Here is a 22,670-nt window from a genome sequence, read left to right as displayed (position 1 = left end):
TTATGTTAGGATCAAACTTATGTGCTGTGCTAATCCAACCAGAATATAACACATGGAATTTTTTAATACAAAATGTAATTTATGGTCAAAACTGAATTAATGATGTGTTCATGTGAATTTTTTTATTGGAAAACTGTAGCATCAAGAAAAATGGTATTATATCTAAGTTGAGTGACATAATGATTCAACACTTCATTTCTTAACTCAGTGGTTGAGGATTCGATTATCAATTCTAGATAATGAAAAGAACTCATTGGTCACTCTCCTATTGTTTAGTACGCTGACAGTGGGGTAAGAGATTAGTCTCATGGCTATTTGTTGTGGGATATCTTAGTTGACACCGAAAGAAATATAAAAGTTACTTTATCTAAATCTTCCTCTAATATTATGTAAGCTTTATCTTGAGCACGAAGGGAAGTGTTGATCAAGTCTCAAATGCTCAAGCGATTTTATCATATATTATGAGTTTTTGTTTTGAGGCCTCAAAAGGTATTTGTCGACAAATTGGAGGTATAATCTGTTGTTTTTTTGGGAGGTAATATTGATGAGAAACTCTTGCATTGAATGAATTTTGAATCACTAACATCTCGAAAATATTTGGGTGTTTTGGTGTTTCACGCGTTTTCTGCCTTTAATAAGGTATTGCTAACAAAGCTATGGTAGAGACTACCTTCCAACCCAAAGGTCAACTACGTCCTTAGTTCTTCCCTCCATGAGGCCATTATTTCTTCAAATGTGAGTTACTACTAGCATAGCATTTACAGTGCACAATGGGTGATTGATCAAGATAGTCTTTGGTGAGTGGTGATGGGTCAAAGATAAATATTTCAGGTAATAGTTGAATCCCTACCAACGAGAATTTTGAGAGTCATTTTGTGTGACCTCTTGATTCTATGGTGGCTTCTATGACAAAAGTGTACCCTAGGTCTTGCATTGTGCAAGAACTAAAATGACCCAAAAATAGTGGGAATATCTGATCGGTTGATAAAAAAAATCAAAAAGAGATTATAATTTATCCCCCACCTCAAACTTGAATTCCCTCAACCCCAACCTCGCTTATGGTCATCGATGATCCGACCATTGCAACCTCCTCCTTCCCCAACCAAGACTCATATCCTACACCCCCCAATCCATCATCTACTTCATCCATCATCAACGGAAACCCCCAAGCCAACTAGAATCACTATACAAGTTCAATCCCAACCAAACCACATCTTCCTCACCTTACAACACCTTGATTACTGCACCAACCGCTCTAACAACCACCAAGTTGTACTGTCTCCATAACTAAGTCTGAAACAATACCATTGTTCCTCAAAGTCGTTGTTGCACCTTTTCTTGAGTCTTGCCTCGACCATTATGTACAACCTGCGCCAGCCACCGCCTCTGACCCCCAAAAGCTTAGTCTTGTCAATGTCACACCCTATAAGGAGAAGCACACATGTCTCCGAAGCTTAGTTCATCTCCTCCGCCCCTTATTAGAACTAACGGTAAAAAAAAAAACTCTTGCCTTACAATACCTTTATCATAATCAATACCTTTATCATAATCACTGCACCAACTGCTCTAACAGTCACTGCATCGTACTGTCTCCATAACCAAGTCTGAAACAGTACTACTGTTCCTCAAAGTTGTTGTCGCACCCTTTCTTAAGTCGTGCCCCGACCACCACATACAACTTGCGCCAGCCACCTCCTCCGACCCCCCAAAAGCTCAATTTTGTCAATGTCACACCTTATGAGGAGAAGCATACATGTCTCCAAAGCGTGGTTCATCTCCTCCACCCCTTATTAGAACCAAAGCGTGAAGTGATTGGAAGTTTAGAATTGCACTAATACCCATAAAAATTGATTAATGTAATGATGTATAAGTGTGGGGAGTCATCGACATGACACGATATAATAGTGTGGGCAACTCTAATATTAATACAAAATATATTAGCATCTAATTTACTATTATTATAACATATTATGAGTAGGATATATATGAAATATATACGCATCATTGATTAGATGTATGTGTAAAAGAAGTTTATAGTGAAAGTGCAATAACATATTTTTTTAATTTATATATTTCGTTGAACTGTATTTCTATATTAAATTAAGGAATTTAGTACTTGGTAGAGAAATTTTTACAGTTCATAGGGGTTGTATGCAGCTTAAAATTGCAAGAGCAATTAAAAAATAAAAGTTCATATTAATTTTTTCTCAAAAAAAGATACTCGAAGAGCGAGGGAAGAAGACCTAAATAATAAGCAGAGCCATTACCGCTCACAGCAAACACCACACAGGCGCCGGAAACAACTTCTGAACAATCAATCATCCCCTCCTCCAGCCACCGCGATGGCGGAGCAAACAACCGGAGAAACCGCACCCAAACAAACCGTCAACGAATACGAAGAAGAAATCGATGACCAGAGCTTCGAAGACCTCGGTTTAGACCCTCGTCTCGTCCGTGCCTTACTCAAGAAAGGAATCGAAAAACCCACTCCCATTCAGCGCGTCGCGTTTCCATTGATGCTGGTAACTTCCCCTTCCACCTTAAACTCACTGTTAATTCAGTTCTTCATCTTCAGTTTCCATAACCTGGTTTCCCTCTCTGGTTTCAGGAAGGTAAAGATGTGGTTGCTCGAGCAAAAACCGGTTCTGGAAAAACGTTCGCGTATCTTCTCCCGTTGCTTCAGAAACTGTTTACTGGTAGTGAGGATAGGAAGAAGCTTGCTCCTAATGCTTTCGTTCTTGTTCCAACTCGTGAACTGTCTCAACAGGTGAATTCACTTTTTTCCTCTTTTGCCCCTCAATTTCTGTTTTTTTTTTCTTCCATTGGATAAATAAATTGATTTCATGTTGGTTTGATATTTAATTTTAGGTGTATACGGAGGTCTTGTCACTCATTGAGATATGCAAGGTTCAGCTGAAAGTTGTGCAGTTGAATAGCAATATGCTTAACAATGACTTGGTTCGTTATGTTATGCCCTATATGAATTTTTTGATTTGTCGAGATTATATTCGAATTCGATAGTTATTTTAGAATGTGTAGTTGAATAAATGTCTCTAATTTGGGTTTGCAGCGGGCGGCACTGGCTGGTCCACCTGATGTTTTGATCTCGACGCCTGCTTGCGTAGCTAAGTGCTTGTCGGGAGGTGTACTACAGGCGGCGTCCATTAATGCTTCGCTTGAAACTCTAGTTCTCGATGAGGTGAAATCATATATTTAATCTATTGATTTTGAGTATTTATGTTTGGTATTAGGGTATATTCGGTTTATGAAAATGGTATCTGGTTTCACCAATGATTGCACTAGTTAGTTGACGCTAATTCAAGTAGTCAGTGGACAATCATTGACTGTTCCGTTCATTGTTTGTATCAATGGTTTCAGGCAGATCTTCTACTATCTTATGGGTATGAAGAGGATATAAAAGCTCTTACACCTCATGTACCACGAAGTTGCCAATGTCTTCTAATGTCTGCAACATCAAGGTGTGTTATTTATTGTGTTTTTGCCACTTTTCCATGTTTGTGCTCAAATGCTTTGTGATATAATGGGGATGCAACATCTCTCGTTCTTCATTTCTTTCCTGATGTTCTTGCATTTCATTTTGTTTCTCTTCTTTTATTTGATAGTTTGAATCTGAAAACAATCTTTCTTGCGCTTTTGAAGATTTGATATATGCTTGTTATCAACAAAATGTCCTAAGGATTACATTATCCATGTGCTTGCTGTTAGCAAAATGTTATCTCTGTGACGTTTTACTGGCTGAGTATTTTGCTGTGTTTGACCAATCTGTGTCATTATTTTGTGATTATTAGTCTTGCATGAAATGAAATCATGGCCTATTATTTAATCCCTCTTCAATTGTATCCAACTATCAATTTATTTCTAATGTACTGTTATCTTCTGCAGTGCTGATGTTGACAAACTAAAGAAGTTGATTCTACACAATCCATTTGTTTTGACTTTGCCTGAAGTGGGAAATCATAAGGATGACATCATCCCAAAAAATGTTCAGCAGTTCTGGGTAAGAGATTCTACTTCTTTTTTCTACCTGTCTTTTTGATATTACAAAGTTAATTGTGGTTAAGGTAATTCCTTATTATATGTGCAAAAATATGGCATTATTTCTTTCTATGGAGAAGGCAGCCACCTTCTTTCCATATCCGGGATCTGTCCTGTATTATTTGATACTTAGAGGAAATGAACCATGATGGAAAGGAAATATTTTATTCAGATGGAAATGAGTGCTTGAAATAAAGATGTCATTTGAGTCACTGATCCTCCAAAAAAATGTTAAGCTTTTTTATGAGTTTAAAATATTGCATATTGATATTGTTGGCTATTAAGGATATATTATGCTTCCACCTAGGGGGTGCTTGAAAGCTGTCATTTTGTGTAATAGGGTTTAGATGCTAATTTGCTTATATATTATTATTTTTTAAATATACTTCTTTCATCTTGCCTGTTGACTTCTGATTCAATATTTTTTATGTGGAGTTGATAACCTTTTAACTGTTTTCAATTGTGTCAGATCTCATGTCCTGCCAGTGACAAGTTGCTCTACATCCTTGCTATATTGAAGAATGGGTTGGTTCATAAGAAAGTACTAATATTCACTAATACCATAGACATGGGTTTCAGATTGAAACTATTCTTGGAAAAGGTATGTGTTTGATATAAAAACATTCATAGGCCCTCACCTAACAAGTTTAAGCATTTGAGATAGTGAACTAATGACTTCGTATTAGAGCTTCTATGATCAGCGGTATAAGTTTGATCCTTGCTATCTTCATTCATCTTAATAAAAGTTAATTTTAGCGTAGGATAGAGTGGACCTTTGCATTGTGGTTTCCATTGTGAGGGGATCATTAGATATAACACCATTCATGAACCTCCATCGAAGATTGAACGGCTTAAGCTTGGGGATAGTTAATTCTTGAAATATTGTTAGGACCCGAAAATCCTAACGTGGTGAAACATAAGGGAAAAATATAATAAAGGTTAATATTTTTGTATTTTATTATAAAAGACTGGAAAATAAAGATAGATAAGAACTAAGAGGCTGGTTCCTCTTAGAACCATGAGGCTGGTTCCTCTTCAATAAGGCTGGTTCCCTTTACAAACTCAATAATCTAATCCATAACTCTAACCTAAAGAGGGCACTCCTATTTATAATAACTAATCCCAATATCAATAACTTAATCCCTAAGAAATACATAAGATATACTACTAGAATAAGAGATAACATCCTAATATAAAAGATACTATAAAGATAGATTCCTAAATTAAAATAAATTAAATCCTAATATAATTAATCCTAACAATACTCCCCCCCTAAAATCAACCTTGTCCTCAAGGTTGGAAGTAGCATAGTAGATCCAATCTTCCCCTCCCGGGTCCCATTGTAGGCGGCAATCCGAGCGAGGCGCCAGAACAGCAAGTGTCCAAGTGTCCAGATCTGGCGGCATTGGAGGAGGTCGCTTGGACAACACATTGAGTACCCATAGTGGCATCGGTATTGAGGGTGCACCCCTCCGCGTTGAATGACCAACTTTGTTCACAAATACCAATGTTAATTGTGTACCCAGATGCTTGAAATCGTCTGTATTGCCAAATTTTTCAATCATAACAGCATTCACAGACATTGACAACGGAGCATCTACCATAGAGATTGTGCTGATGTGAGGCATATTGGCAACATCTTCTTGGGGACCTTCTAGCGGAAAAGTAGTGTCTTGCTTGGACTCATTAGAAGTCTCAGAAGTCAGCGCAACATGTGGATTGCTTGAGTCCTCCGTCAGTACGTCTTCGCTTGAGTCCTCCTTGAGTATGCCTTCTTCTTCCACCGAAATACTAGCAACGGTTTCCCCTTCGGTGTTAGAAGGCGAGGGGAGAGAAGCCTCTGGAGTCAGTGATTGTTCTTCAGCACGGCAAAATTCTGAATCAATTTCTCGAGCAATCTCCATGGCACGCAACAAAGTTGTAGGATGGAAAGAACGCAACCTAAGACGAACCACCAGTCTGAGGCCCCGCTGAAAACACTCCAACAACCGCTCTTCAGAAAGATCAGGAACATGGGCCACCCAAAGCTTCGAATTCCCGCACATAAGCGTCAACAGTACTGCTTTGTCGGAGAGTGTTCAGCCTCTTGTAAACGTTAGCACGATACTCGACACCAAAACGTTGAAGCAAGAGGGAGATGAAGCGATTCCAAGTGAGATCGAGATCTTGATAACAGCAACAATAAAACCAATTAGTGGCCTTCTCCCCGTCCATGCTAACGGATGCCAATTGCAACTTATCTAGATCCCGCTGCAAATTGTCGACCTCAAAGATTTTCTCGGCCCGAGCAATCCAAGACACCGGATCCACTCCGTCAAACTTGGGAAACTCCTCGACAATAGACTGCCATTCTTTCATTGAAAGGGCCATGATGGCAAGAACTTCTGGAAATAAAATAAAATTATCGCCCAGAACAGCCAATCAAAGCGTGAATGGACAGGTGCGTGTAAGCAAAACCCAATTTGTGACGTGAACAGTGACGTGAACAGTGACGTGAACAGTGACGTGAACAGTGACGTGAACAGTGACGTGAACAGTGACGTTTTGTTTTGCTGCAACGAAGTGACAACTGGAAGTGGCAGGTGTGGTAGAATCAAAGAGGAAGTGTAATGGTGCGTGCGGTAGCTGGCGGAATTTCGATCCGGCAGGTCGGACCAATTGTTAGGACCCGAAAATCCTAACGTGGTGAAACATAAGGGAAAAATATAATAAAGGTTAATATTTTTGTATTTTATTATAAAAGACTGGAAAATAAAGATAGATAAGAACTAAGAGGCTGGTTAATATTTTTGTATTTTATTATAAAAGACTGGAAAATAAAGATAGATAAGAACTAAGAGGCTGGTTCCTCTTAGAACCAAGAGGCTGGTTCCTCTTCAATAAGGCTGGTTCCCTTTACAAACTCAATAATCTAATCCGTAACTCTAACCTAAAGAGGGCACTCCTATTTATAATAACTAATCCCAATATCAATAACTTAATCCCTAAGAAATACATAAGATATACTACTAGAATAAGAGATAACATCCTAATATAAAAGATACTATAAAGATAGATTCCTAAATTAAAATAAATTAAATCCTAATATAATTAATCCTAACAAATATGCATTCAGTAAATTGAATCATCCACCTTATCTCACATGTTACATCAAACATGTCATTTTGTTTTTGTTTACATCATATAGCCATTCATGAACCTCCATTGAAGATGGAATGGATTAAGCTTGGGGATAGTTGATTTTTGACATGCATTCAAAAAATTAAATCCACCTGATCTTACATGTTTCATCAGACATGTCATATTTTATTTTTAGTAATTCACAATGATTTTCATACTGTGTCAGTTTAATGAATAATAGTTAATAAACAGTTTTTTCTGCATCCTTTTTTTACCTTCAATATGTCTGCTCAAGATGTTTTGGATTAAGTTTTCAATCAAATTTGGAAGATCATGCTTCTATTCCAGTCTAAACATTTATAGATGTAGTAGGATTATTTTATTGTCATCATTGTTCCTCTCATTTCCCCCTATATTCTTCCAGTTTTGGATCAAGTCTGCTGTTTTAAATGCTGAGTTGCCACAGAATTCTCGTCTCCATATTCTTGAGGTATTGAATATTGTCCGTTTTACTTCTCTCTAGACAGATAAATAGGGCTGGAGATAGTATTTGTCATTTAAAGATCTATATTTTCTCACATGTTTTTGATAAACCTGTTTTCATCAGGAATTCAATGCCGGCCTATTTGATTATCTAATTGCAACGGATGTCAGCCAGTCAAAAGAGAAGGATGAAGCACCTAAGGAAAGTAATGTTGGATCACGGAAGTCTAGAAAGCAGGCTAAGCTAAAATTAGATTCTGAATTTGGAGTAGTTAGGGGGATTGACTTTAAAAATGTATACACGGTACGCAAGTCATCTCTAATAAGTTATATCTCTTTACGATATGTTTATCTAATATGCACATTTTTGGAGTTATTATGCTGTATGTCATTTTTGTAAGAGTTATTTACCATTGTAAATTTTGTCTTCTGGTTTATATCTTTGCTCAATGGGGGAAAATGCCCTGTTCATTGAAATCATTTAGTTAATGCTTACTCTTGTTGATGAACAGGTTATAAACTTTGATATGCCTGAAAGTGTAGAAGGATACGTGCATCGAATTGGACGCACAGGAAGAGCATACAATTCTGGTACTTCTATATCTCTGGTGAGTTTGTTAGATTAACAAAGTCCCTCTTTTCCACTGAGTAAATTTCTAGTTGTATTATTACTGTTAGATTTTTGTCTCTAACCGGTACCGACGTACCGTACTATTGGGTGTATTATTGAGGTCCAAGGTAGCACCAAACTACATAATGCTGGGACATTGAGATTTTCTTTGCTTCTTTATAGGTTTCTCCGGACGAGATGGATACTCTAGAAGAAATAAGAGATTTCATTGGGGATGATGAAAACAAGGGCTCAAACTCACTTCTTGAGTTTCCCAAGCTCACCAAGAATGCAGTTGAAAACTTGCGGTATAGGGCTGAGGTGATTTGTCATTTCCTTTATTCTTGAAACAAAAGCATCTTAGTATTGCATATAATGCATCAACCAGTCAGAGCCTTTTAAACTGACTTGGTATCTTTTGTTTCACTATAAACTTCTGATTAAGAATCCTCTAGTTTGAAAATGACAAGGAGGGAAACATCATATTTGTGATTCTCATATTATTTCTGTCTTAGGAAAACTTGAGAATATTGAGATATCTTGCATGTATTCTCAGCTGTTCTCCTTTTAAATGAAAATTATATGGAGGATATTTTGCAGCTCTGTTATTTTATCTGATTTAGCTGGTTTTGCAAATAGCATTGATGATTGGCATTATATTGCAGGATACAGCAAAGAGCGTAACTAGAATTGCTGTCAGAGATTCACGAGCCCAGGACTTAAGAAATGAAATTTTGAACTCCGAAAAGTGAGTGACTGGTATTACATGTGTTATATGCTTGAGAATTGTAACTGTTATGTTAAATGTTATTCCCTTTCTAACCCGTTCCTGTTCACCTGTGTTTTTCTGTCTTAGGTTGAAGGCACACTTTGAAACTAATCCAAGAGACCTAGGTAAACGTTATTGATTGATTTTATTGTTACTGTGTCCTGTGGGCATTTATCATTCGCACTTTTATGTTTGAAGAAGTTAAACTTAAAGGATCTAAATTGTATTTGAGCAGACCTATTGAAACATGACAAAGTTTTGAGCAAGAACGCCCCTCCTCTACACCTTCGTAATGTCCCTGACTACCTGTTAGACAAAACAACAAAAGAGGCAAGGGACATGGTCAAGCTTGCAAGTGATGCAATGGGAAATAATAACAATCGCCGCAGGGGGGGATCCAAGAAAAAGATAAGAAAAAGCGGAGACCCTCTGAAGGCCATCTCTGCTGGGGTATGATCTTTTCCCTTGGATTTGACCTCCTTCCTAATTTATGCCAATTCTGAATCTTGAATCTTAAATGAAGGAAAGGAAACTAAAATTCCTGACATGAGTTTTGCCTTTAAAATAGTTGTATAGATATTAGATGAAAAATAATCTTTTTGCATAGAGCCATTAGATTTTATATCGATTTTAGTAAATATTGTTAATATAACCTTGCATAGATCTAAATATAAATTCAATGGTGAAGACTGTCGTTAGCTGTTAGTACTTTTTTGTGTGCTGAATCTGTATTATGTATTTAACTATTGGATAACATTTTTGTCAGGTATCAAAAAGACCAAACAAAGGTACGAAGCGTTTTGATTGATTTGCATTTTCCTGCTAAGCCTTTGTATCCACAATTTTGTTGTAATTTAGTTCCAAGTTCCAAATTTTTAACGTCAACACAGTAAAGTATTTGTAATTGTTCTTTCATATGGCATATGCCCTCAATTTAGTATTAGAAGATGAAATTTTGCTCGCTTTTAGCCTAATCTCTTGTCTCACTTTGAATTTTATATTGGTTGAACTAGATTTTCTTATAAATATTTGGACATTGCTTCGGTACCCTTAAAAAATGAGTGCGGTACTATTTAGTCTATTTTTAAAAAATATTTAGAACTTACTTTCAAATTATAAATGTTTATTTTTAAATTAAGATGATATATTAAGGCAAAAATGTGTGGAATCCCTCAAATTTTTAAAGGGGTATTGAAAAAATCATCTAAATATTTATTCTTGTTAAACATATGAAAATAAGCTTATATCTAAATAATCATATGATTTACCAATAACCTCTTTAAGTTTATTTCAATAGTTTTCTTAAATTAGCTTATAATATATTTTGAGAATGAGTTCAAGAGACCTACCTCTCTTGATAGATGGATCTCCTATGAGATTTTTTTTTTTGAATCATCCTATGAGATGTTGAACAATTGTAAAGATTAGTTAAGGTGTTGACAGCATCAAGGATAACTTTCCATTGCTAATAATTCAGCATGTGTGTTGCGAGATTTTTGATAAGTTTTGCATGGTTAAACTTTTGTCTTAAACAAAGCAACAATTCAACACCCCAATTAGTGAGAAGAAATATTTTAGGAGATGAGGATACATATATGAACACGAGATTATCTTGCTTTACCCTCAAACTATTAAGAAAAAAAGTTACTAGTAATAAATTTGTAAAGAAAATGATTTACTTTTCTAGATTACCCTTATTTACTTTCCTATGATTTTCTCTCTCTAACTTAATACTTATAAAGTTTATCATCTCTTTCATATTAAATATGAGGGTGAACTTGGAAAAAATTATTTAATGCTTCCTAGATATTAGAAAGTGACTTATATTTTGTAACAAATTTTTTTCAAAAAAAGTGACTTATAATAGGGAACAGAGGAAGTACAAGTATTCTTAGTCTACTATTCAAACACACAGACGCGCGCGCACACACACACACATATATATATATATATATATATATATTATTTGTTAGCCTTCCGAGACTCTCTTTTGTAACTTTAAAGATAACCTAGAAATATCTCACAAGAGTTATGAGATCAACAATGTAAGCACAGAGACTGTTTTTCGGAGTTATGTATATATTCTTTCATCTTCATGTTTTTTCTGCCCACCTACTAAGTCAAAAGTTCCAATAATATCGCATTCAACCCAAAGGGCTTGCTCTTAAGCAAAGTGTCATAAGGGCGGACTGGATGACTTAATAAAAGAATGTCTTGTCCCAGTCATGTCTGAGCGGCCATGTAAGGACCGAGATACAATGTGTAAAGCAAGGTGACCCAAAGCTCTTTCATACGAATTTTCCATGAACTTGCAGCGGTAACAATAACGTACCCTGAGTCTATAAATATAGGTCTGGTCGTTCATTTACTTACATGTTGTACATTGTAGCACATCTTTAAATTCTTCTAAGACTCGTAGATCCTCTCATACTAACTTATGTGTCAGAGTACCTTCTGCAGATACTCTCACGTGGTGGACCTAACAGCTCTCCCATACATTCGGAATTAATCCAAGCGGTGCTCCACCGCTGAGATGATGAAAGCCTCCTAATTTGACTCCTTTGGGAAGAAGTTGCATGCATTAACTGCGAGGGAGGGGAATGGAAAAGAAAATAAAACACGGAAATCGAGGAATGAATTTGTTTTTAACCTTAGTTCAAATTCATTTCTCAATTTTCGTGTTTTCTTTCCTTTTCCCTTCTCTCCCTCCAACCAAACATATATTGTGTATACTTGAGCAATGCTATATCATAAGCTTTTGTACTATCCTAACAACATCTTTGTCTTTACTAGTAATAATAGTAGTAATAGAACATTTGATATTTGTTTCGAGGTAAGCATTGTCTACTTTTTCTTTATGACACAAACTATTTCCAGAATAAAATATTATTCAGACTTGTTGACCACAGATTTCACAAAGCTTCAAACTTGCTATGTTTGACGCCAGCAATTGTCTTTAGACCATATAAATAAGAGAAGTCTTATGCATTGACCCAATTTGGAAGAGCTTATTTGAGCTTATCTGACAGCATAAGCTTTTATACCAGTGTTTGGGAGAGCTTATGCAAACAGCTTATGGCAGGGCCATAAGCTATTTTTAGCTTATTTTCATAAGCTACTAAGGACAGCTTATGAAAAACAGCTTATGCTTATATACAGCTTATTTTTAATTTATTTCAATAAATTTTTAAAAATAGCTTATGAATAAGCCCTTATGTCATAAGCGCTTATGACCATAAACGCTTAATTAAGCTGTTTTTCCAAACGGGACCTGAGTCTTCACTTCTTCTATTGCAATTGCGTCCTTTAGTAGGTTCCCATTTTATACCTGATGAATATCATATGATAAATGGTATGATTTTGTTATCCTGATTAATATGATATGATAAATGGTATGATTTTGTTATCCTTTCATATAGACGCAACAAACAAATTATAATAGAATATGATTAAGTTGTGCTATCTTATTTCTTTATTCAACTTACCAAACAAACCCTAAAAGATTTTAGCTTCAGTTATGTCTAACACATTTTGTTTTGAAATTTACTTTTGAAAAAAAAAAACTGAAAATCTTGCAGTCATCTTGAACTGCCCCTGATTTAAGTTTTGGTCAAGGGTATATAATTTTTTTTTGAAAGTAAGGGTGTAGAAATTATTCTCTTTAATTTTTATTTATTTTTTGATTTGTTATAAGAAAGAGGGTTAAATAAGCTTTTGGTGTATACAAAATAGTGAATTATTAGTTTTGGTTCCTCAATTTTTTTTTCTTTGAAATACATCTCAAATTTATGAAAATACTCAAGTGTGAGTTAGTTAGAGGTACTTAGAGGAACTAAAATCCAAATTTGAAGACTGAAAATACAATTTTGATGACAAAAAATACTAAAGAAGTAGTCCTTAAAAAAAAACATAATTATTAAACTCAAGAATTATTCTAACTAGGAACTATTTAAAATCATTAGAGCATCTTTAACCATGATACTCACTAAAGTATTTACATTCTACTTTTTACAACTTTCAATAATGCCACATCATCTACATCTTTTTATTAATTTTTACTCCAACCCAACAACTCTTAAAAGTTTATATAAAAAATTATTTTATTAATTGCAAGTTTTATTTAAACATTTTACATTAAGCAATAATAAATGCAAACACATTTTTGATGACTAAATTGAGTATCTACACTCACATACTCTCACTAGCCATGTTGGAATTAAAAATATACTCCAATGGTAATAAATATTGGTGGGAGTATGTATTGGAGATGCTCTTATATCATATCTATCTATCTGTAATCTTGAAAATTAATATTTTATCATGTTTTACCTTCCTTTCAAATAAAAAAAAACATGATATATATAATCTTAAAAATTAAATATTTTTATCATGTTTTATGATTCCAGCTTCGAAAATCCAAAGACACAGAGAGACACACTGACACACTAAACTATAAGATCCTAAATATTGCAGGCGCAAAAATGGTGATCCCTATCCATCGTTGCTTTCTCACTGTAACAATCTTTCTTATCACAACACTCCTGCAACATTCAAAACGACGTCGCCGCCTCTGCTACTACTGCAACAACAACAACATCATCATTACACCGTAACACTAACATAGTAACAAAAACCAGGTACATACAATACCACAATCCCTAAATTCAACTCTCTCTCTCTCTCTCTCTCTCTGGTTAGGGTTTAGGGTTCAATTCTTCTCAATTGGGGGTTTCTTTCTTCTTCTTGTTCTTCACTCAGCGTGATTCAGTTCGTTCGTTCTCTCCTTCTTCAACCATGGATCACGCTCGATCGAACGAAGAAGGCTCCGGGATTCCAGACGATTTGCGATGCAAGAGGTCCGACGGGAAGCAATGGAGGTGCACGGCGATGTCCATGCCGGACAAGACGGTCTGCGAGAAGCACTACATCCAGGCAAAGAAGAGAGCCGCCAATTCCGCCATGAGGGCCAATCTCAAGAAAGCCAAGAGGAAATCCATGTCGCTTGGTGAGTCTGATGTCTATTTGGAGAGCAAGAGTGACGATTTTGATGCCCCTCTTTCCACTACCTTCAACAACAATCACTCTTCCTCCTCTGGGAAGAAGCTCTTTGATAAGGTTTCCAAGAACCAGTTTCGTTACACGCCTGACCCTGATAAATTGAGACGCAGCGGCGGCTCCTCCGCCGCGACCCGTCGTGCTCCTAAGCCTGCTACCGGTGGTGATGATTCCCCTGAACGTGGTGTTGATGAAGAGAATTGGGCTTCCGAATCGCGGGCTAACAGGAGCTTGGATGCTAATGCCACCACTGTGAGTTTTTATTATCAGCCATCTAGTTCTTATGATGGAAAGTTGTTTTGGGTATGTTGGGTATGATGAATTGAAAACTGGCAATTGTGTTGTGTGGCAGGAATATTCTGATGGAACTTCGGATTCTTCTCAGGAAACCTGTGGGCAGACTTGCCATCATTGCCGGAGGAACGATAGAGAGCAAGTTACTTGGTGCCTTAAATGTGACAGGAGAGGATACTGTGATAGCTGTATATCAACATGGTGAGCAAAGAGTTTTAGTGCAGGCACTTCCTATTCGGTCGAATTTATGTATATTTTTGGATGGTGACTGAGTGTTATGGCTCACTTGTTTTTAGGTACTCAAACATTTCATTGGATGAAATTCAGAGGATATGTCCTGCATGCCGTGGTATATGTAATTGTAAAGTTTGCTTACGTAGTGATAATTCAATAAAGGTATTTTAATTGTTACCGACTTACCATTCGATTATGCATGTCTTCAAAGTTTAGCATATGCAATCCTTTTTCCAGTCAGTAAAGTTTCTGGTTTTTGCTGAGATTCAGGTTCGGATTCGTGAGATACCTGTACTAGATAAGTTACAGTATCTTCACCTGCTGCTCTCGTCAGTTCTTCCTGTAGTGAAGCAGATCCATCGCGAACAGTGTTTTGAAGTTGAACTTGAAAAGAAGTTGCGTGGTAAGATGCATTTTGAGGTTTCTTTGGGCTTGCTTGCATGCAGCCTTGAATTGCTAGTTGTATTTGACAGTATATATTTATTTTCTCTGGTGTACAACTATTTGACTATGTTGAAATAATGGTTTCTCCCTCAGGTGCTGAAATAGATCTTCCGAGGACAAAATTGAATGCAGATGAACAGATGTGCTGGTATGTCCATTGCACCTCTCTTAGAATTGATGGTTTTTTATGGTTGTAGAAGCATTATGTGCGGTCACGATTCATACATAGTATATGGCTCACTATTTATTCTGGTTTGTTTCCTTGCAGCAATTTATGTAGAATACCTATCACTGATTATCACCGACGCTGTCCAAGTTGCTCATATGATTTGTGCCTCAATTGTTGTCGAGATCTTCGTGAGGCAACTGTACATCACAGTAATGAACCCCCAACAGAGCAAGCAAAAACTTCTGGTCGAAATATATTACATAAGTTTCCTAATTGGAGATCCAATGACAATGAAAGTATTCCATGCCCCCCTAGGGAGTATGGTGGCTGTGGTTATTCATCACTAAATTTAAGTCGGATTTTCAAGATGAATTGGGTTGCAAAATTAGTGAAAAATGTAGAGGAAATGGTTAGTGGCTGCAGAATTAGTGATGATGATAGTCCACCGGAAACTGGGTTGAACTCTCTCAAACTTTGCCACTGTTCCCAAAGGGAGGTTAGTGATGATAATTATCTATATTGTCCATCATCTGAAGATCTCAAAACAGACGGGGTTACCAATTTTAGAAAGCACTGGAAAACTGGTGAGCCCATTATTGTTAAGCAAGTATTTGATAGGTCATCAGCTTCAAGCTGGGATCCGATGGTCATATGGAGAGGTGTTTTAGAGACAGCGGAGGAGAAAATGAAAGATGAAAACAGAATGGTGAAGGCCATAAATGGCTTAGATGGGTCTGAGGTACACACATATCCATATATCTACTGTTTTTTGTGATTGGTATTGTACTTATTTTGTTGCAATGTGTTTATTTGGTTAATCATTTTTGTTGAATCACTCCACACGGCTGCATTTATTATTTTTATATTGACAGATTGATATCGAGCTTCATCAGTTCATGAAAGGATACTCCGAGGGACGTTTTCATGAAAATGGTTGGCCACAGATATTGAAGTTGAAGGATTGGCCTTCACCAAGTGCATCTGAAGAATTTCTATTGTACCAAAGACCTGAATTTATCGGCAAACTGCCTTTAATTCAGTATATTCACTCCAAGTGGGGCCTTCTTAATGTTGCAGCTAAACTGCCCCATTACTCCTTGCAGAATGATGTAGGTCCCAAAATATATATATCTTATGGGATTAGTGACGAACTTGGTAGAGGTGATTCAGTGACAAATCTCCACTTCAATATGCGTGACATGGTACAGTACTTTATCCTCGTTGACCTAACAGTTGAAAAATGTAATTTTTTTCTGTTGTAGTTTTGATGTGAGTAGAAACAAATTTTTTTACGATCAGAAGCTTCATTATAATTTTAGTTCAAATTTCACTATTAATTTATGTTTTTTTTATAGGATATCTATAGATATCTAAAATTTCAGTTTAATATATTCAGGTTGTTGATAATTTGTAATTAAACATATGCAAGTTGTCTATAATAAGGGCTTAGAGACAATTTGCAATGTACTTTTTGAACTCAAATCCCAAACATGTGGATTGTTTACCGAAACTTTGCTAAGTACTGTGCATTTGTGTTTTATAATTAAATTCTATGCCTCACTCTTTCCTGCTGTCTTGTCTAGAGTGAAATGATGGAATTTGATTTATTTGAAGAAAAATAAAGAAAAGCAATGGGCTATAAGTAACTTACTTTTTTGTAAGGCGGGCTATCAGTTACTTAATGAATGATAAATAAATGTTTTTTTTCAACAGGTTTACCTGTTGGTCCATACAAGTGAAGTTAAACTGAAGGACTGGCAGAGAACTAAAATTGAAATGATGAAAAAAGCTTACAAGGAACCTGAGGCAAAAGAATCTTGTGGGGATCCACAGATATGTTCGCCTTCACCACTCAGTACAGAAAATAATGGACTGGATTTGGAATCAAACCAGATTAATTCAATTATGGATCAAGAGTCTGAAAACCATTCTAGTGCTGAAGAGACTATGGTCAATTCTGAACTTCCATTTAGACAAAATGGAGAGGTCTCTGACAATACTCATCCTGGAGTTCTTTGGGATATCTTTCGTCGGCAGGATGTTCCAAAGGTGACTGAATATTTGAAAATGCATTGGAAGGAATTTGGGAAGTCAGATGACACAGGAAATGAATTTGTAAGTTCAACAAAAATAACTTACATTTCTACTCCCTCCTTTTGGTTAACTTACCAGTTTTTTATTTTTTTATTTTATTGTTGACGATAATGGTGCTCTTTGGATTAAAGGTTACATGGCCTCTTTATGATGGAGCAATTTTTCTCGACAGACATCATAAAACAAATTTGAAGGAAGAATTTGGTAAGATCTTATTTTGCTTTTCATGAATCGTTAAGAGCTAGATAGAGAAGTGCTAGGTTAGGTTGACAATGACACAGAGGAACTACATAAGGCCTTGCATTTGTTTGTGTCCGGGGGGGTGGGTCCATCACACCTCCAAAGTTGACAACATTTCCTTATAATGATGGGTATCTAGTGGTACGGAAGTAGAATGATACAATTACCCTTGTTTGGAAGTTTAAAATTTATGAAGTGCTAACGAATATGAGGAAAACCATTCCTTCTCATTCCCCAAAGTGCTGTATTTGGAAGTTTTTGAGCGAAGGGACAAGGAAAGGTAGTTACTTCCTGTTGTTTTGATCTTTAAGGAAGTAAGTTAGTAAAAATATTTCCCCTCGTTTGGATGTAATTGGAATGAGATTTACTAGCAACACTTTATCCCCCCCCCCCCTCTCCTTTTTTGGTGGTTTTGGGGGTGGGAGGCATATTCTATCCCCTTCCCCTCCTCAAAATTCTTTCTACATGTTTAAGTCACTTTTATGCTCCCTTCCCCCTCCTACCTCCCATCAAAATAATTTACAAAGCTCTTACATTTCCGTTCTATTTCAAATTGAGGGCATTGACAGGTAATGGTATGCCTTTATAGTCAAAAGTTGTCATTTACTATCTTACCCTTATAAATTCTGTTACTTAAAAAGTCTTTATACAGTCTTCCATATCGGAATTTTATGGTTAATCATCCAACATGAGGAAAAAGCAACTTTTACCCATTCCATCCCTTCTTTTTTCCATTTAAGCATACCTCTCCATTTTGTCACATGCTCTGTAAATCTTCCATACAGCCTTTGGTTTCGTTTACATTATTTTGTCAATTTTCAGTTTGACTCCCCTTAAAATTTCTTATTTTTCTTGAATGCCCTCAACTCTCTTGGGGGGATTTGCCTGCTTAAAAGTTCACTTCTTGTTTCCGCCACTGTGTTGGAATCAGTCTTCAGTCTTCACTATGCTCTTCAATGGTTATTCAGAAAAGTAATGAAAATAAATTTGCTGGAAAAAGAAAAACGATGTTGAGCACTTGTATGATGCCTAAGTGAAGGTATCTGAGATCAACTCACAAGTGTACTGTTCATCATGAAAAGCTTATACTAAACTGCCACATTGCCTTGAGATTAGGCCAAAAAGTTTTCTTATAAAGGCTTTGGCAATCCCCACCGTACAAACTAACTTTTTGGGTCGAGTTAGGTCGAGCCCCAATTCTAAGGTGGTATCAGAGATCCAGTATTGGACCCAAAATTCAGCCTTCATTGAAGCCACCCCTGAATTTTTAACTTCATTCAGGGCTCTTAGTCGCCTTCTTTGCAGCTACCCTAGGTGGCCTTCATTGTAGTTGTCATTTCTAGAAACTCCACGCTCTTAATGTTAACCTGGGTCGTGAGAGAGGTGTGTTAAGGTTCCATATTGACTAAGGATATGTATTACCAAAATAATTCTTATGAAGACTTTGACAATCCTCACTGAATGTGCTATAGCTTTTGGGATTGAATTAGGCTGAATCTAAAATTTTAGAAGTACTAATGAGACAAATTGTGGGTAGGCTTGAAATTTTGAATATAAATGATTTTAGGCTTAAACAAGTTTTTAGTCCCCCATTTGAAGCTATGATTGTATTCATCTTCTTCCTTTCTAATGTGATTTCATTATCTTCCTATGTAGGAGTTGAGCCATGGTCATTTGAACAAAATTTGGGGGAGGCTATATTTGTTCCTGCTGGTTGTCCTTTCCAAGCGAGGAATGTTCAGGTGAGTTAATTTTTGTAAGATTTCTCTAGTTATTACATTGGCCTTCCTAAGCGTTTCCCAATTTTTGCACTGCTACGCACTTCCCTCTTGATTAGAAATTATGCCAATCTGCCTTGCTTATGAGAAGGGTGTTAAATGTGAAAGACTCTTCACTAAAGGGAGTCAACTTTTTAGGAAGTTGCTACAAATGTTTTAAAACCGCAGTTCTTTTTGGACTTAAATATTAATATACTCTGGCTTTTTAACCCTATTTTTGTAATAGAATAGCCTAGATTCATTACAACCAAGATCTTGAAATTATTGTAGAATATTTAATTTGATGTATTAACGTGGAAATCCTTTTGTTTAATGAAAACAATATGGATTCTCCATTGTCCAACTTGTCATAGTTTATGTGATCATATCTGTATTATGAAAATTTCAGTCAACAGTTCAGTTGGGCCTTGATTTCTTATCTCCGGAAAGCCTGGGGGAGGCTGTAAGATTGGCTGAGGAAGTTCGGTGTCTACCTAATGAACATGAAGCAAAGCTTCAAGTTTTGGAGGTCAACAGATATATGAGATAACATATAATTATGAAGTCTCCTTTCAAAATGCTTGTAATTCATTTGTTTCTGTATTGTCACCTAGATCCTGGTCCTGAATTTCTGTTGGGCATTTTTGCAGGTCGGGAAGATATCTCTTTATGCAGCAAGTTCTGCCATCAAAGAAGTTCAGAAACTTGTACTTGACCCAAAGTACGTAAATTCGAACTTGTCTTGGTTATTTGCTCGACCGGTGTCCTTCTCATGCAGCTTTTGTTTTTTTTTCTACAAATATTTTTGAATTGTTCAGTTTCCCTGTTGGTTCCCCTCCAAAATCAAGCTTAGAAATGCTATGTTTTCTTATTGGTTAATTCCTCGTGAAAAATAGTCCCAGCATCCCCTGCTCTTTAAGGCTATATAATATAGTGAAACTGTTTATCTGTTGTTTTGCCAGACTTGGCTCAGAGATTGGATATGGAGACCCTAATTTGACTGCAATGGTTTCGGAGAATTATGAGAAGATGGTTAAGCGGCGGCAGATTGCTTGTGCCTGAACTTCCCCATTCAGCTTGGTCTCGACTATTGAATCAGGAAAGGGGTTATGTACAGTATCATAGTAGCTGTATTTGAACAATAATTTATGGGTCAATGTTTCAGTTTAGTTGATTAAATACCTAGGTAGTCATTGAAAATGTGTATAGTAGTTACAGACATTAGAGAATCTTGAAATGAGATCTCGAATCTGTATTTTATTTCATAAGTGGTAAAGAAACATGTAATATATACAGAGTTACAAACTCGTGTCTATTTGTCCGTGCTGACAGTTTAGTTAAATTCAGAAATGCTTGGGGTTTTGAAATGTTAACAAACACCCATTGATCACACATAACATCTGTAGTCATGGAGTTAAAAAATATAGATCTGGAAACAAAAGAAAGGAGTTTCAAGCTCCTCCAGGAAGATAAATTTGAAGTTTTTTTTGCTTCTGGGATCGTCTTGAGGAAGTATCATCACTATATCTCCCAATGAAGCTTTCATTTGAAATCACTAAGCTGTGAGGCTGAATGAGTGAGCAATTCTATAGAAATCTGACTTCAACCTTGGCCAGGCTGTTTCAGGTGCCTGAGCATTTAAAGTGAAAAGCCTACCACCGCAAGCACAACAGACGCAAACATTGTGCCTCTGGAATGAGGGACTCTCAACTCTGAACTCCAGCTCATAGTATTTGGCATTTTTAACAGAGTCCTCCCTCAAACTTGAGTTTATCAATGTGCCCTTCACTTCAGGGCGCTGTCCTGACCCTGTTATGGTCTTAACCAAAGCCTCACCCACCTCTTCTGGACTTCCAAATGCTTCAATCCTTGTTAAAAAGATACAAATACAAGCTCTCAATCTCCCTTTTAGTATGTGATGAAATGACTTGTGTATTTACTAGTTAAGAGTGATACTTACGAGAAGTCTTGAGCAACAGGGGAGACAATTACACTAACATTGAGCTCACCACTTGAACCTGGGGGACCAAATGCAACTAGGGGTTCATTAGCATTCGAACGTGGTCGTAGATTCAGGGAAGGAGGATCCAATGATCTTTCCAATTCTCTTTTCTTAGCAGTTCGATACAGCACCGTCTGATCTCCAACCCAGTTTGCTGGGTATATGAATTCTGATATATCATCCTTGGAGTCAATGAATATGGTTGTTAACATAATAATAGATAACAGATTTTTAAAGTGAATTCTATTACCAAATCCTTCCTTGGTGTCAAAGCAACGGCTGTAGCCACCAATGGGATAAAGCACGTCCAGCTTCAGATTACGGCCGTTCTCCGGTGACAACCCCAGAAGAAAACTGGTTATGCCACAAAAATCTGCACCCAAAGCTACGAGTGAAGCTGACCCGACGCCCACGAGAAGCCGTCGCTGAAATTTCGTGGCTAGTGGTGCAAAATCCTCTGCCGGAGACCTCATTGCGAATTTGAAATTTTCTTCTCGATTGCCTGAACATTGTGCCATGCCAATTCGGTTCCATGCCCCAAACCTTGCTTGCACTGCCATCCCACTAACACTAAACAATACTGTTGTGGTACTTGCTGTCTATATATATCGATGCAAAGTTCAATTTAGGCTATAGTAGATAGAATATTATATCCTCTACGTTGGTAAATTCATCTAGTACTTTTTAAGTAGCTACCTCCTTCCCTTGAGTTGTTCCAATCGCAAGAAAGTATGTAATTCTAAGCCTAAGACAATACTTATGACCACGTGGTGGATTCTTATTGTGTCCCTCTTGGAATGGAAATAAGATAGCGTTTTTGTGGTTCTCATTCACTTGGGTTATCGACAATTCAACAAGAAGTACATAGTGCATACTTACTCCATATAGTTTTTTTTACGGTTAGCCATAACCAGACTAACCCCTAAAAACTTTGACATTAGATTAAGTTGATAGATATTTTTCAACAAATCTTTCTTCATATACACCAATCAGACATCAAACTCTTAATTACTCCCTCCGTCTCTAATTATAAGCTAAAGTTGAGACTTTTGTTTTGTCACTAAATATAAGATAAAGTTATAAAAGCTAATATTTCTTTCCATATTTATCCTTGCATTTATTGTTAGTGGAGCATTATTAGTAATATAATGATTAAAAAGTGCTATCTTAAATAGGGGTAGACATGAAAAGTTGTACCTTTTTTTTGAAAACCAATGCATCAATTAAGACTTTCTTAATAAACGTGATTTTTACAACTTTAACTTATAATTAGGGACGGAGGGAGCACATGTTTACGGAACCTAAACATTTTTAGTATACCACGTATAACTATATACCCATTT

General features: G+C 36.5%; 3 protein-coding genes across 4 annotated transcripts; 2 read left to right on the top strand and 1 right to left on the bottom strand.

The window, feature by feature from the left end:
- The first annotated feature begins 2,212 nt into the window (after positions 1-2,212).
- LOC130720267 (DEAD-box ATP-dependent RNA helicase 16) lies at positions 2,213-10,012 on the top strand. Its single transcript, XM_057570893.1, has 15 exons — positions 2,213-2,522; positions 2,609-2,767; positions 2,869-2,958; positions 3,071-3,199; positions 3,379-3,479; positions 3,904-4,018; positions 4,526-4,657; positions 7,601-7,666; positions 7,784-7,963; positions 8,172-8,267; positions 8,453-8,590; positions 8,935-9,017; positions 9,126-9,163; positions 9,274-9,488; positions 9,805-10,012. The coding sequence occupies exons 1-15, from the start codon at positions 2,343-2,345 to the stop codon at positions 9,844-9,846; spliced, it is 1,764 nt and encodes a 587-aa protein (XP_057426876.1). The 5' UTR covers positions 2,213-2,342; the 3' UTR covers positions 9,847-10,012.
- A 3,467-nt stretch (positions 10,013-13,479) lies between these two features.
- Positions 13,480-20,722, top strand: LOC130717206 (E3 ubiquitin-protein ligase JMJ24). 2 transcript variants are annotated; one of them, XM_057567346.1, is made up of 14 exons: positions 13,480-13,675; positions 13,797-14,345; positions 14,446-14,588; positions 14,684-14,783; positions 14,892-15,024; positions 15,159-15,213; positions 15,334-15,973; positions 16,107-16,436; positions 16,948-17,349; positions 17,460-17,532; positions 19,225-19,310; positions 19,735-19,854; positions 19,976-20,046; positions 20,288-20,722. In XM_057567346.1, exons 2-14 carry the CDS (start codon positions 13,833-13,835, stop codon positions 20,385-20,387), a joined length of 2,766 nt encoding a protein of 921 aa, XP_057423329.1. In that variant the 5' UTR covers positions 13,480-13,675; positions 13,797-13,832; the 3' UTR covers positions 20,388-20,722. The 2 variants fall into 2 exon arrangements, with proteins under 2 accessions (XP_057423329.1, XP_057423330.1); XM_057567347.1 differs by lacking the exon at positions 13,480-13,675 and having other exon boundaries at positions 13,682-14,345.
- LOC130717207 (psbP domain-containing protein 7, chloroplastic) lies at positions 20,479-22,067 on the bottom strand. The gene is made up of 3 exons (XM_057567348.1): positions 21,578-22,067; positions 21,286-21,496; positions 20,479-21,193 (listed from the first exon to the last, which is right to left on the bottom strand). The coding sequence occupies exons 1-3, from the start codon at positions 21,885-21,887 to the stop codon at positions 20,881-20,883; spliced, it is 834 nt and encodes a 277-aa protein (XP_057423331.1). The 5' UTR covers positions 21,888-22,067; the 3' UTR covers positions 20,479-20,880.
- Positions 22,068-22,670: the final 603 nt, after the last annotated feature.

Source organism: Lotus japonicus, chromosome 5, assembly GCF_012489685.1.
Source record: "Lotus japonicus ecotype B-129 chromosome 5, LjGifu_v1.2".
NCBI lineage: Eukaryota > Viridiplantae > Streptophyta > Magnoliopsida > Fabales > Fabaceae > Lotus > Lotus japonicus.
This window is presented reverse-complemented; position numbering and strand designations above follow the sequence as displayed.

What these genes read in the sequence shown, in the direction of transcription:
- LOC130717207 (XM_057567348.1), bottom strand. Translation starts at nt 21,887, where the DNA reads ATGGCAGTGCAAGCAAGGTTTGGGGCATGGAACCGAATTGGCATGGCA. An exon ending in TGACACCAAGGAAGGATTTG is followed by an intron (nt 21,497 to 21,577) that starts GTAATAGAATTC and finishes ATGATATATCAG; the next exon opens with AATTCATATACCCAGCAAAC. An exon ending in CCTGTTGCTCAAGACTTCTC is followed by an intron (nt 21,194 to 21,285) that starts GTAAGTATCACT and finishes CTTTTTAACAAG; the next exon opens with GATTGAAGCATTTGGAAGTC.
- LOC130720267 (XM_057570893.1), top strand. Translation starts at nt 2,343, where the DNA reads ATGGCGGAGCAAACAACCGGAGAAACCGCACCCAAACAAACCGTCAAC. An exon ending in GAAATTTTGAACTCCGAAAA is followed by an intron (nt 9,018 to 9,125) that starts GTGAGTGACTGG and finishes TTTCTGTCTTAG; the next exon opens with GTTGAAGGCACACTTTGAAA. An exon ending in AACTAATCCAAGAGACCTAG is followed by an intron (nt 9,164 to 9,273) that starts GTAAACGTTATT and finishes GTATTTGAGCAG; the next exon opens with ACCTATTGAAACATGACAAA.
- LOC130717206 (XM_057567346.1), top strand. Translation starts at nt 13,833, where the DNA reads ATGGATCACGCTCGATCGAACGAAGAAGGCTCCGGGATTCCAGACGAT. An exon ending in GATAGCTGTATATCAACATG is followed by an intron (nt 14,589 to 14,683) that starts GTGAGCAAAGAG and finishes ACTTGTTTTTAG; the next exon opens with GTACTCAAACATTTCATTGG. An exon ending in GTAGTGATAATTCAATAAAG is followed by an intron (nt 14,784 to 14,891) that starts GTATTTTAATTG and finishes GCTGAGATTCAG; the next exon opens with GTTCGGATTCGTGAGATACC.